We start from the raw sequence: 14,075 nt of genomic DNA on the forward strand, positions 1-14,075 counted from the left end.
CCGCCTGCCTCTGCCTCCCGAGTGCTGGGATTAAAGGCGTGTGCCACCAACGCCCGGCCCTCAGGATGATTTTGAATGTCTCCTCCAGCTCTGAGATCATTCTTTGGATATCATTGTCATCGTCGTTGTGACCATAGATATTAGTAGTTTTATTTTAAGCTACCAGTGGGCAGGAGGACTCTCACTCGTGAACCAAAATTGTTTGTTTGGTAATCTCACTGATTCAACACCAAACCCTGCTCTGATGGGCATCGCTGACTGAATGACATATGGGAAAATCACGCTGCTTTTTTAGGTTCTATGTGTCTGGCCCCTAAGGACGGGGGTATTCCACTCCCCAGACACACAGGCCAGTCAGGATTTCCCTTTTCCCCAGAGGACAAGCCCTGTCTTAGGTCAAGAGGGAGAATCCCCCTTCCAATATTCAGACACACAGGAAAGCTCACCTCAACACTCAGTCCAACTTGTCTTTCTGACCACCTGGGAAAGGAGGGCAACAACCATCCCCATTTCTACCAGAAATAAAATGTCCCCATGGTGTGCACTGTGCTCAATGTTATTGCCATGAACAAGAGAAACAACTGCTCTTCTAGACCAAAAGGGCTTACGACTCAAGGGAGAAAAACATGTGTGTCTCATCCTCTTATGTCAAAAGCCTTCTAGTGTCCAAACACAAAGCATAAAGAAGCCCATTCAGTGATATTGTCCAACCCCTGCTCCTACCTTCACCACACAGATCTACACCAATATTCCACAAGCCTGGCTATGCTAGGCTTATTTATTTGCTCATGACAAAGGTAAGTCCTTTACTTAAGAGAAATCACATTCATGGTTGACAGAGAATGAGGGAGGAGAAATGAGGAGTTGGTGCTTAAAATACAGTTTCAATTGTTTAGGATAAATGTCAATACAAGGAGGTGATGACTTCTCAGCGTAAATTTAGACAATCAGTAAAGGCACTGAGTTGTCTACTTAAAAAATAAGATGGTAACATTTGCTGTGTGTATCTTACCATAATAAAAAATGAACCACTGTTTTCATATAAAAAACAAAATTTAAAGACGAAGTAGAACTCCTCCATCCCCAAACTTATTAAATATGTTTCATGTTAGATTCATAGTTCCCTGGCTTAGGCCTCTTTGGCCTTTTGAACTTGAGCCTCTTGTGTATGGAACTAAAAATAATAACTCTGCTTATTCAGTTGGTGTTTACTGAGCTAGGTAGCCAGTCCCCAGATCACAATAATGAGGAAAGACTTGCAGTTAGGCATCTGTTCATTTAGTCATTCAATAACTATTTACTAGTCACTCCTAGTAGTCAGATATTGTGGTAGGCGTCAAGGACTCAGAAGGAAAACAACAACAAAAAAGGGCAGGAAAAAACCTGAAGGCTTCATCCGAGGAAACACCAGATTACAGACTGTCCTATCGCATGCACGTGGTCATTACACGTTGTGTAGAAAAGGGTGTGATGGGGGTAACTTCGGAGAGGGTCTGCTTCAACAGCACGCTTGAGCAGTATCTGTTCTTCAGGCAAGGCTCCGCAGAGGAGAATCAACCCGGCTTGGGAAGAGCTAGGAAAAGGTGGAAAGATGGAGGGAGTAAGGGCTGGATATGGACTGGCGCTTGGCTTGTTCTAGAAACAGGAAAGAGAACCACGTGGTTCAAATGTGATGGGAAAGGAAGGTGTATCTTATTGATTTTATTGGGCATATCTGGGTACCCTATAAACCAGCTACAGTGTGCTTCCTCTCAGCGTGGTTTGCCTTGTGAAGTTGCACAGCCCATTGGAGTGAGGAGGACACTGACTCCCAGCCACCCTGCCGCGGGACCGGGAAAGTATGCTCTGAAGCTCGAAGCTAACAGGGGTCTGCCCCTTTCAGATTTGGGTATCCGGATTCCTGTGGGACATGTGGACTACTTTGTCAACGGAGGTCAAGACCAGCCTGGATGTCCCACGTTTCTTCACGCAGGTCAGCAAGCCAGGGAGGGTTAGTATTTAGCGGCTCCACAATCTGCATTTCACCATATCTTCGCCCTGATCAGCCAGTGCGGGTCACGTGGGGTCTTTCTGCCGGTGCCCTCTATGTTCTACAGTGTCTTAGCACACACTGGTTATCTTTGGAGCCCATGAATTCTGGAGAGTTGCCTCTGATACTGGAAGCTGGCCTCACGTTTGTGATGTCATCCCATTTTATGTTAGGCCCTGCCAAGATCTACCATCGATCAGACCAATACCCTATTCCTTCCCTGACCTGTGGGAAGGTCACAGAAGCTATGCTCTTCAGAATGGAGCTACGCAGAAGCAAGCCATCAGACCAGAACTGCATGGCCAAAGGGTCACTTTGCCCAACACTGTACTGTTACTTCTCTTTTTCTTTTTTTCCTTTTTTGGTCTTTGTTTTGAGACAGGGTCTCTTTATGCAGTCCTGACTGTCCTGGAACTTGATATGTAGATCTGGCTGTCCTCGGAACTCACAAAGATCTACCTACCTCTGCTTCCCTTGTGTGGGATTAGAGGCGTGCACTGTTATATCCAGCCTCCAAAATGTTCTTAAAGATTAATTTTCAAACATATTCTCTCCTAAATATATTCTGGAATTACCTTTTTAAAAATATTTATCATGTCTTTTTATTTTAAATTATCAGTGTATTTAGATAACAGATGTATTTAATATCCATTTTAAATAATACTAAATCTGTCAAAAGTTAAGAACCAAAGATTGTTCAGCCTTATATTTTTCTCATGATTAAAATCAATATATTGGCATTTTGTTAAGAAATAGTAAATGCTGATTTCTGTATGTTTGTAGTAGTCTCTCTCTCTCTCTCTCTCTCTCTCTCTCTCTCTCTTTGGTGTTTTTCGAGACAGGGTTTCTCTGTATTGTTTTAGAGGCTGTCCTGGAACTCGCTCTGTAGACCAGGCTGGCCTTGAACTCACAGAGATCTGCCTGCCTCTGCTTCCTGAGTGCTGGGATTAAAAGCATGCACCACCAACGCCCGGCTTGTAGTAGTCTCTTATTTCACCAAATTCTTAATAGTTTAAGGATTCTTTTGTTTGCTTTTTGAAGCAATGTCTCATGCTATAGTCCAAGCTGACCTCAAACTCCAGCTGTCCTCCTACACCACTGTCATACCTGGCTCTATTTTAAGGATTCTTGACAGTTTTATCATAAATCTTTTTTACCTAGTTTGGTTTTTTTTTGTCTTGTGTTTTGTTTTTTTGTTTTTCAAGACAGAGTTTCTCTGTGTAGCTTTGGAGCCTATCCTGGTACTCACTCTGTAGACCAGGCTGGCCTCAAACTCAGAGATCCACCTGCCTCTGCCTCCCAAGTGTTGAGATTAAAGGTGTGCACCACTAACGCCCCATCAGATTGACTAGTTTTTCAAACATGCGCTTCTTGGAAAACTTTAATACATTTCAGCACTTCGATCAGGAGGGGTGGTTTGGTTTCAGTGTTTTTAGAAGTGACATTTTAGTTAGCTACTTTCCATTTCTTTATAATGCAGTTTGAGAAGGGGGCAGCTAGAGTGTCTCAGTTCCCTGGTGGATGGATGTAGAAGGAGTTTGGCAGTAGAAAAATATCCAAACCACAGAAGAAAGGAATGTGAACACAGTCTATCCTTAATTGTCAGTCCAAGAGAGAGTTCCATGGTGTAGGGGGTCAAATGATCCCAGGATCCTATAGCAGTGGCTTACTCCTCACCTATTAGCTCCAGCCTCATGTAGATTGTGGCATGCTTGTGTGAGTGTTGCACGCATAAGTGTGGTTGTAGCTTTTAAATAGTAAATAATCGGGGCTGGAGAGATGTCTCAGTGGTTAAGGTCACTGGCTGCTCTTCCAGAGGACCCGGGTTTAATTCCCAGCATCGACGTTGCAGCTCACAAATGTCTAACTCCAAGATCTGACACCTTCACATAAAATATAAATAAATAAATAAATAATAGTAAATAACCACAATAAAACCAAGTTGGGGTAATTGGGATTCTTGGAAAGTTCTTTAGATCAGTTACTGGGCCAGATGAGTTACAGCACATATAATTCAAAAGACTGACTCTAGGCCAGGGGTTCTCAATGTGTGGGTTGTGACCCCCTTAGGAGTTGAACAACTCTTTCATGGTGGTGAATGTGAACAATATGAAGAAGTTGCACTACTTCACGGGGGTCACTTAAGACCATCAGAAATATCAGATGTTTACATTATGATTCATAGAAGTAGTAAAACTAGAGCTATGAAGTAAGCAACAAAAATAATTGTGTGGTCAGGGGTCACCACAACATGAGGAACTGTATTAAAGGCTGGCAGCACCAAGGAGGCTGGGAGCCACTGCTCTAGACTATCTCTTTGCTGAGAGCAAAAACTGTCCTGTGGGTGTTGGTGAGTAAGATAGACAAGCAGAGACAACTAGCTCAGCTGTAGAGGTGGCACCCCAGCTCTATGCGTGCCTACTTTTCCAGAGTTTGCCTGGTCATACAAGACTCAATCTCAGATCAAATCAATTGTCTTGGCAGGCTAAGCTTCTCAAGACAACTAAAAGTGAAAGAGAGATTGAGGTAACCATGTCTGTTAATGTTCCTAAAGTGTGGCTCAGGGGACAGCCCATCTATTCATAGGGTTCTGTGCTATAAAGTCCAGTAGAGTTATAGTAAGTTGCAGCAAGGGAGTTTCCACTGGTCTGGACTGAAACATTGATGTGGTTTTTTTTTTTTTTTGGCTCCTCTCAGGTTACAGTTACCTGATCTGTGATCACATGAGGGCTGTACATCTCTACATCAGCGCTCTGGAGAACTCCTGCCCACTGATGGCCTTTCCCTGTGCCAGCTACAAGGCCTTCCTGGCTGGAGACTGTCTGGATTGCTTTAACCCATTCCTGCTCTCCTGTCCGAGCATTGGTGAGACCTCATTCCCTTCGCTTCCCTTGGCAATGTATGGGACAAACCATTTGCTACCTCTTTTGTTTTTTAAATAGTTTAAATTGTTTTCACTAGCATTTCACATACGAGTGCTGTATTAACATCATTTTCATCCATTCCTCTCCCCACTCCGATGCCTCCCCCTCCTTCTCAAGTTCAAAACCTCTTCTATAATTGTTATTCTCTCTCTCTCTCTCTCTCTCTCTCTCTCTCTCTCTCTCTCTCTACACACACACACACACACACACACACACACGCACGTCCATCTAGTGCTACTTTTATGTATGCATGTTTAGGACTGACCACTTGGGATTGAATAACCTATCAAGTTCATCCTTGAAGAAGAATGATTCTCCCTTTCTCGGCCATTGATTACCTGTCATTCTTTACCCAGGGTTGGGGCCTTGTACAATTTCCCCTATCGTGTTGGCATGTGGACAGGTGCTGTGATTGTGCACGCCCTGTTTAGACAACCACACTGTCAGAGCACCGCTGACCAATGGCCAAAAGTCTGTCTATCTGTAAAAAAACAAAAAACTAACCCATGAGGTGCTCTCACCTGGAAGATGGCAATTGGCGTTTGCTGTCCCCCATCACCTTGTATGTGCGCCCTAATGTCATGTTTGCTCTGTGTGTGCCTGGTACATATTCTCCAGAACTGCACACAGGTCGTTTTTAGAAGTGCGAGATTGTGGTGGTCACATGACATCTGGGATGGGGCAGTAACTCATTACTAGGCAGCTCCAGTATGTTTCTGCATGATCCAGGCCAGTCTGGGGGAAAGACTTTAAGGAGGCTGAGGGATCAGGCCCCTACCCACCTGTGGGGACCACTGCATCTCACATACTAGGGGGAAAACTCTAGGAAAAAAAATGGCTCTTTCCTATTTCCAGTTTTCTACTCCCCACCATCCCTGGCTGCCACTCAGAACACAGCAGCTTTCCACTGCTCATTTGGTGACATGGTGCCAGCTTGAGAAAATGTGAAAGGCAGATAGTGCCCCATAACAACACACACCAGCATTGCTTCCTCCTTCGTGGACAAATGTCTGTCCTCTCTTCTGAGGTGATGGGCCAAGCAGTTTAACAACTATCTCCCACTGTCTGCCCAGCTTTTCTCTCCACTTTCCTTCACACTGAACCTCACAGATGTTGGCCACGTACCTTACCGAGTGTGCTATCCAAGGTTCTCCACCCTGCGGGTCCTTGTCCTAACTTGACCTCATCTCTGAGCACATTCTATCCAACTGCCATCTTCCAGTCTTCAAAGCGACAGGATACAGATGCTGCCAAAGCAACTATGGCATGAATCGGTTTGCAAGTTAGACACAAAACACTGCGATTCTTACAATTATCTACCATGAATGAGTTAAAAGAGGGCAGCGAGATGGCTCAGCAGCCAGGCTCTTGCCGTCAAACCTGAAAGCCTGAATTCCACCCCCAGGATCCACACAATGGAATGAGAGAGTTGCTATCTACCATAAGCTGTTTTCTTACCTCCAGGTGTGTGTTATAGCATGCAAGGTCCCCTGGCTCCTCCCCACACCCCCACAAAACAACAAATAAATACATTTTAAAAGAAAATAAGCGAATGTGTGGAACAACTTGAAGAATGCACTTCCTGTTGACTTCCGTGTTTACAGCCTAGGACTTCATGTGTCTCTTGGGACTTGTCATATGTACAGTCAAGAATCTACGGAACACAGAATGCATACGTGAATCCACACCTGACTGGAGACTCTGGGTCCTAGAAATGGCCTTCTCAGAACTGTGTCACCTTTGCTTCTTTATTTCCAGGACTGGTGGAACTAGGCGGTGTCAAGATTGAGCCACTCCCCAAGGAAGTGAAAGTGTATCTCCTGACTACGTCCAGGGCCCCATACTGTGGTGAGTAGGGAGGAAAAAGGTACAGCTGTGCTAGTAGGAGATGTCCAGGCTTCCCACAAGGGTTGCATCTGGCCCAGTGTAGGAGTCCAGATAGGAGGCGATGGGTTTGGGAGGAGATATCCTGGGAGGTTGTCTCAGGCAGAACCAGAACTGTGAGAATGAATCCAAGCAGTGTCCTTGCAGTGAGGACCCTCTTCCTCTCCCCCTTGAAATTTGTGCCCAGATGGTTATGATAGAGCACACCTTTAATCCTAGCACTCGGAAGGCAGAGGCAGGCAAACCTCTGAGTTTGAGAGCAGTCTGGTCTACAGAGTGAGTTTTAGAACAGCCATTGCTACACAGAGAAACCCTGTCTCAAAATGAAAGAAAGGAAGGGAGGGATGGAGGGAGGAACAAAGGGAGGAAGGTGTTTGTCTCCTTCCTAGGGGTCCCCTTGCTCTGGGATACCTGACCCATCCATCCTCTCCATTTCTTTCCCCCTCCTGGTGCCCACACCACATACCTCTCACCCCAGCAGCACCTCCTGGGTCAGAACCCCTGAGGAATTCATAACTCCTGCCCCCTTCTAGACACAATCCAGCTGTTCACAGATACTACTCACTGCGTTTCCTTGAAGCTAAGATGCCAATGATTATAAAAGATGCAAAATTAAAACAATAGTCTTGAAATCCATGAAACCCATTACACACTAAGCCAGTGCTCTTCCCATGTTATCTATAGCTTCACTGGGGTGACTGGTTTGTGTTCAATGTCTTGGGGCCCTTCTGTCTTCTCTATGGCATGCATAGGACAAAAAAAGCTACTTTGGATGATAAATTATACAGTCACCTCAATTTGAGCTGATTTTCTCATTAATGTGTGCTGCATTATTGGAGAGATCTTAGTGGCCACAGCCTTCCATTGACTGGAAAGGCCCAGTGCCATGTGATTTGGGACTAAAGGCTCAGACTCTGTGGCCACACAGACCGGTTTTGAGTCTCAGCCTCTCTGCTTTCCAGTTGACTAATTAGGAGCAAGTCACTTCACCTTTCTGAAACCCAATATCCTGCCGTGGAGAATGGAAACAATAATAGTCCCCATATGCAAGAATCAATTGTAAGGATAAACTAGGGCAGAGGAAGTCAGTGGCACGGTGACTCAGAGTAGGGTACCTAATCATTCCCTTCCCTTGGCCAGAGAGTTTGAGACCCAGCTGGGGATGTTTTGAGCTTTGTGGATAGAGCTGTGTCTGAGGAACTAAGCGGTCCCAGTCAGTGGTGGGATTTTCATGATGAGAGTTTCTGAGAGACAGAATCTGAGGCACACATCTGGGCAAGGAAATCAGGATTCAACATCAGGTCTTCTGACCCTTTTCCATGTCCCCTCACGCCACCATACTCGATTCCTTGTTCCTTCTTGTTACTCTCCTGGCAACAGTGCCGTCAGAGCCAGCAGGAAAGGCGTGGTGTGGAGTGGCCGGGACTGTGCTTCTGAGGCCAGATGTCCTGACTTCTCATTCTAGTCAGGGCAGGCTGGCAGCAACTCAAACAGGCTCCTCTGTGTCTGCGTAGCTAAGAATATACTGGTGAGGGAAGCCCGGGGAAGCTTGGAGGTTCTGGGCCTTTTAAAGATGCCTGCTGAGGCTGCCACAGAGCTGTACATTTCTAGTTTCACATTTGTTGTGAATCCCTCTCCCTTACACCCCCAGAAACACACTCCTATCCGTTCAAGCACCACAGAGGGACATAGGAAACCTTCTTGCTCCCAAACTCTGAGCCTTCCTTTCTAAGGACAGATGCAGAGTACTATCCTTCCCCTAGGCCAAGTCTGTGCTCATTTAACTGGGCTTTGATGGAGCCAGGAGCCCGTTCAGTGTCCCCAGACACTCGCCGGGCATCACGGAGCTGCACTCCCACACGAAGCTCTCCTCTTAGCCTGCTTCCAGCAGTGCTCTTCAGGACGGTTGTCACCCCCTCTCCTTGATTTCTGCCAGGCATGTGCCAGCAAGGGCTGATCGTCTACCAAATAATGCTTTTACAAACAGTATTAGTTTTCTCTTGTAGAATGGTTTTTCACTTCATCAGGTCTTCACCATTGTCAGGCAAAGCAATCGAGCGATAAAGAGGTCCAGTGACTTAGAGGCGATGGCACAGCCTGTCAGCATCAGGGCCTGGCCTTAGGTTCCTGCATCCTGACCACTCACTCAGGGCTCAGTGTGCCGCTCTCTGAGTCACCTGTGCCGTTTTGTTTCACTGCCAGTTCCGGTCCACCCAACAACAGTCCTGGCTCTCCTTGGGTTTCTAGGGCAGCACAGAGAACAGAGAAACAGAACCTTTAGAAAATGTCTTGGCAAACATAGAAAGAGATGACATACCGTATGTTAAACTCAACCCGAGGAATTGCATTCCTGAAGTTTTCCTAAGTCGGCTAACTTTTTCTGTCACAGATACCTACTCCTATTCAGAAACCTTACCCATTCCATGACAATTCACAACCCGCATAGTAATCAACTGACAGATAGAAGCCGTGTGACACTGAGTGCTTTTCCCTTCAGAGGGGACAGGATTGCATGTTCTTTTGTCTCTTGAGTTCTTAGTTTGTTGGCACTTGTCAATGAGTCTGTTACTGAGCCTGCCAGGCTCAGACAGACCCCAGCACTTCTCTAACTTAAGCCTCAGTAGCTGTACACATTGGTTACTTCCCCAACAGGCGGATGAAAACGTACAGGTGGGGGAAGGGGGAAGGATTGCATCTCTGACTATGTTCCCGTTATGAAAGGGGCCAGGGCAAACAATGGAGACCAAAGTAACTGCAAAATGCTACCAGCTACTTCTACCCCTTAATAAAGAGAAAAAAATGTGTTAGTGACATTACAGAGAACAGAAAGTCTACTTTCTCAGTCTTCTGGAGAGACTAGGAAAGCCAAGGTCAGGACGCTGGCATCTGGTGTCTGAGGACTGTTCTCTTTGCTTCCAGGATGGCATCTTGCTGCTGTCACTGGGTCTTTACATAACAGAGGGCAGGAGGGCCCAAAGGTCCCTAGCTATGTCCTTTTGTCCCTTTTATGAGGTACTGATCTATTCAGGAAGGTTCTGGGGCTCTGGTTGAACCTGATTGGCTAACAGCACATCAGCAAGATCTGGGATCTGCCTGTCCCATGTCCCCATCCTCCACCCTACCCCCTCAGCAGTGGGGTTTCTGGCAAGTGCTGCCACACCCTGCTTTTTGTGTGGGTTCTGGGGGGCAAACGAAGGTCCTTATGCGTTCACATCAAGCGCTTGGCCGTCTCCCCAGGGATGAAGTTTAAATATGACTTTAGGAGGGGCTACAGACATTCAAACAAGTGATGATTCCTCTTTGACAGTCTCAAGATTACATTACTGCATCAAGATGGGTTGGTAGGTAAATGCAGCTATTGCTGAGTGGGATGACCTAGGTTTATTCCCCAAGGCCCAGATGGAGAAAGGGGAGAATCAATTACTGCAAGCTGTCACCTGATCTCCACCTGCACTATATGGCACACACACACTAAATAAATTCCATTGCAATTCTATGAACATTGTGTGACTGCAAAAAGGTCACCAAACAGGGAGGAGTGAAGCACTCTTGCATGACAAGCAATAATAAAAACTAATGCTTTTTGAGTGTTCCCTAGGGGAGGACATTGTCCTTAGGACTTTGTATATATTGATCCACTCAGTTCTCACTCCGGCCAGTGGGATAACTACTTACTCGCTAGGAAGTTCACACTTGAAGAACTAGAGGATCCGAGATAACTGTTATGATAAAATCTTTGCCCCAGTCACTGGCATCCGTCTACCCAAAGAGTCTGGGATGCTATGGTGGAGGTTCTACCCAAGCTTCCCTCCCCCATCTCCCTCCAAACCTTGCTGCATCTCAGAAAGCCTGCCCAATGATGGCCCCTCCCCCAGAGATGCTCAAGACCACTCCCACAGGGTATTTAAACTGTCCTCCAGAAAACAGACTCCTGGTTTTCCAGTCTCCCTTTCCTGTCTCTGGGGGGCTGAAAAGCCACCCGGGAGTGCTATATCCATTAAATGTGGGCTTTTTCTAATTCTGTTTGGTTTGGTCTGATTTGGATTGCTGCATTGGGGGAGAGGCTTATTGGGGTGTAGAAACTTTTCAATAACCAGTAACCTGTGTCTCCCAAAATGCCTTGGAGGTAGAGCATCCCAAACATGCCACTGCTCTGTGGGGCTTTTCCCTCTGGCACCTGTGCTGTCTGCCAAGCCTTTGCTGTACTCTGGTTTCCTAGTGCATCACAGCCTTGTGGAGTTTCATTTGAAGGAGAAGAGAAAAAAGGATACCAGCATCGAGGTCACCTTTCTTAGCAGCAATATTACTTCCTCAGTCACGATCACCATGTACGTAAGTGTCCCATGTGACTAAGTCCCTCTTTCATGTGTTTATGCTCCAAGTCTAGCACAGTGTGTTTGCTGAAGGCTGGGACTAGCTCACCAAGCTGGGGACAGTGCCCACTATAGACCACAGATACCAACTGTAGGTTTGGGATCAGTACCACAGATTAGCACAGTGGATCAGATGCTAACAAGCAAGACTAGTGGACATCCCCAAAGGTGATTAGCATGTAGTAATCCAGTTCTGGGTAGGAAACGATGCTCAGGGATCCAGGCAGAATTGTATTAGGGAGATAAACGGGAAGGAGAGCCTCAGTCACAATCTCTGCAGGGGTGACCAGGGCCCGAGAAGCCACTCCATGGAGGAATAGTGGGATTGGGTCAGTTGCCTGAAGAAACCCAACGCAGAAGGCCAGTTAAAGTACAAGTGAATGGAACCAAAGCCAATCATTTCCATTCCTCTGGGGGCAGATTTGGCTTGGATCTAGAGATCAAAGAACTATAAATTCAGGGGGTTCCAAGGCTGGCAGGGGATGGGAAGTTGGGAACAAGGGTCTATGTTTATTTAAAAAGCAATCGGGTTAAGTTACAAGCCAGCAGCAAACTGCCTGTCATACCACTGGTTCTCTCAGGTTCCAGTCAGGAAACCAGAGCTGATGCAGAAGAGACCCCAAAAGGGATGTGACAGAATAAACTAATTACAACTGCTCTGGGAAAGCTGAGGGAGATGGAGGCAGGGAAAGCAGGGGAGAGATTACCACAGTAGAGGTAAATTGGCAAAGTCCAAAGACTGACTCCCACAAAACCTGATCATAGTGGAGGCTGCTGAGCAGGAGCCAGAACCTCACAGGAAGTGTCACCCTTCCACAAGTCCTGCCCAACCCAGAGGCCTTTGGAGGCCTGTGCCAGCTTCCCTGGTCAGACGCTACCAGAATCTGCCAGCAAAGTAGCTGCAGACAAAGGTTTGCAGGGTGGACTGCGCACAAATGGGGAAATGGCCAGCGCACACTCCTTTAAACATTCCCTGGTCCAGCTATGAGAGCACACAGACAGCGCCTTAGTGGTCCCAGCGTCTGACAAGAGGAACAAAGGACTTTCAGGAGTGAGTTGGTGAGAAATGGTCACATAGGTGTGCCTGGAAGAGAAAGCCAAGGTGTGGGATGTGGGACAAGAGAAGGCTGGGGAGGCTTGGAAGGACACATCAGAGATCGTGGTTTCTGCCCTGAGAGGAGAGCCCTTGGGGATTTTACACAGGAGAGTCACCAAGTTGGCATTGGGGAACATTGTCAGGCTGCCTTGCTCAACTGTGCTATGAGAGAAGACAAGTTCCACTGGGAAGAGATCACTTCTACTGAGCTCCCAGACATTCTGCCACTGGACACTGTTCTATCTGCAAATTCTGGCCCCTCCGGGTCACACTGCCACATGAATCTGCAGATACTGGTGGCAATTTGTAGATTGTGGTGGGTCCAGCAAGCTGAGGACTTGGCACTGCATCTGTTCAAAGTTGCATTGCTTCCAGAATGGCTTTCCTTTGTCTCTAGCGGGATTGTGCCATGGACACATTGGATCTTCTAGAGCTTTCTAGAGAGACTTGAAAGTAATGCTCCCCCCCACTGGTCACTGGAGGCTCTCTGGGCACATTGGATCTTCTAGAGTTTTCTAGAGAGACTTGAAAGTAATGCTCCCCCCCCCACCAGTCACTGGAGGCTCTCTGGGCACAAGCCCCACCCAAGGCCTTCACTGGCCCTCACAGGTGGCTAGCCTTCACTCCCAAAGGAAGATGCGTGACTCTTGAAGAAGGACCCCGGATGCATTTCCTTTAACCTTCACTTACTTAAAAAAATTAAAATCTCAGAAATTAGAAGGATGCATTCCAGGAAGAAGCATGTTCTTTCCCTACTTTCTATTGTTTTGTAAAACCCCAAGATTTCCTTTTAGTTGGAGAATTTACCCAGGCCAAGCCACCCACACAAAGCAGCTTTCCTATTCCTTATAGTTTCTAAGGCCTTTGATATAAGCAGTTTCTTAAAGGGAGCAGTCAATCCTGTTTTCCTCTGACATATTATAAAATGCTCTGATCAGGGGTGGCTTTTGTGTACTTAAATAAAATCTTCCTGGAAAACGAGGACACAAATTGTGTGCCTAGTTCTGGATGAGGAAAACACACCAAGAAGACAGTATCACTCGGTAAAACAGGGTAGAAAAAGGAAACCGGGCTAGGGAAGCAGGACCCAGCTTCCTATGACATGGAGATGTACCCTGTCCCACTAATTCTTTCTCGGAGTCCTCCACTGAGCAGGAGGCCAGGAGGGAAGGCACACAGTCCACTGCCCATGCCCCAGGCCCCCGGCAGCCAGCTCCTCCTACAGCACAACTGAATGCAGCACCTTTCTTTGAGAAGAGGCTGTTTCAGGAATCCTGAACTTGAGTGACCTCGGTGGGCAGCAGAGGAATCACGTGTGAAGTCCCTTAGATAAAAATTTATTGACTTTTCAACAGGTGAAAAAAATATAATAACAAGTATTTCCTGTGTCCTGTTCAAAATTGTTAGCCTATCTGTAGAGCAGCCAGTGGGGTTCCACAAAATTCTGACTCCATCTTCAAGGGGTCAGTGCCTCTGGGCACCACAGCCAGCCAGGTCTGCCAGCAGAGCCCTTGGGTTAAAGGGGAGGTAAAGTGCAGAGGCATGGTGCCTCATCCCCTGTCCCCTGTCCCCTGTCCTCTTTTCAGACCTAGACAGCAACTTGAAGGGCGAGGAGTCATTGGCTACCCTAACCAACCATGCCCGATAAGCCTAGTGAAGCTCAAGTTCCAAGTTCCTAGCCGGGTTTGGAAAAAAGACAGGACTACCATTATTGGGACTTTCTGTACTGCCCCTCTGCCGGTCAATGACAGGTGAGTCACAGGACACCC

At 46.8% G+C, this 14,075-nt stretch overlaps 2 protein-coding genes across 5 annotated transcripts in view; one reads left to right on the plus strand and one right to left on the minus strand.

Moving 5' to 3' along the window:
- Positions 1-14,075, plus strand: part of Pla1a (phospholipase A1 member A) — a 32,654-nt gene that overhangs the window by 17,627 nt on the left and 952 nt on the right. The window contains exons 6-10 of one of the 3 annotated variants that reach the window (XM_040750819.1): positions 1,883-1,972; positions 4,727-4,894; positions 6,712-6,801; positions 11,057-11,169; positions 13,893-13,994. In XM_040750819.1, the coding sequence (XP_040606753.1) occupies positions 1,883-1,972; positions 4,727-4,894; positions 6,712-6,801; positions 11,057-11,169; positions 13,893-13,898 (467 nt within the window). In that variant the 3' untranslated portion in view covers positions 13,899-13,994. Of the gene's footprint in view, positions 1-1,882; positions 1,973-4,726; positions 4,895-6,711; positions 6,802-11,056; positions 11,170-13,892; positions 14,058-14,075 lie in introns of those variants that run through there. The other 2 variants (XM_005071496.4, XM_040750818.1) reach the window with 2 other exon arrangements.
- Positions 750-14,075, minus strand: part of Popdc2 (popeye domain containing 2) — a 44,585-nt gene continuing 31,259 nt past the window's right edge. Inside the window, exons 4-5 of one of the 2 annotated variants that reach the window (XR_005878926.1) lie at positions 6,084-9,080; positions 750-1,573 (exon numbers count right to left, since the gene is read on the minus strand). The gene's annotated coding sequence lies outside the window, so the exon portion shown is untranslated. Of the gene's footprint in view, positions 1,574-6,078; positions 9,081-14,075 lie in introns of both variants that reach the window. The other variant, XR_005878925.1, reaches the window with a different exon arrangement.

This window comes from Mesocricetus auratus, unplaced genomic scaffold (assembly GCF_017639785.1).
Source record: "Mesocricetus auratus isolate SY011 unplaced genomic scaffold, BCM_Maur_2.0 Super-Scaffold_100008, whole genome shotgun sequence".
Classification (NCBI taxonomy): Eukaryota; Metazoa; Chordata; class Mammalia; order Rodentia; family Cricetidae; genus Mesocricetus; species Mesocricetus auratus.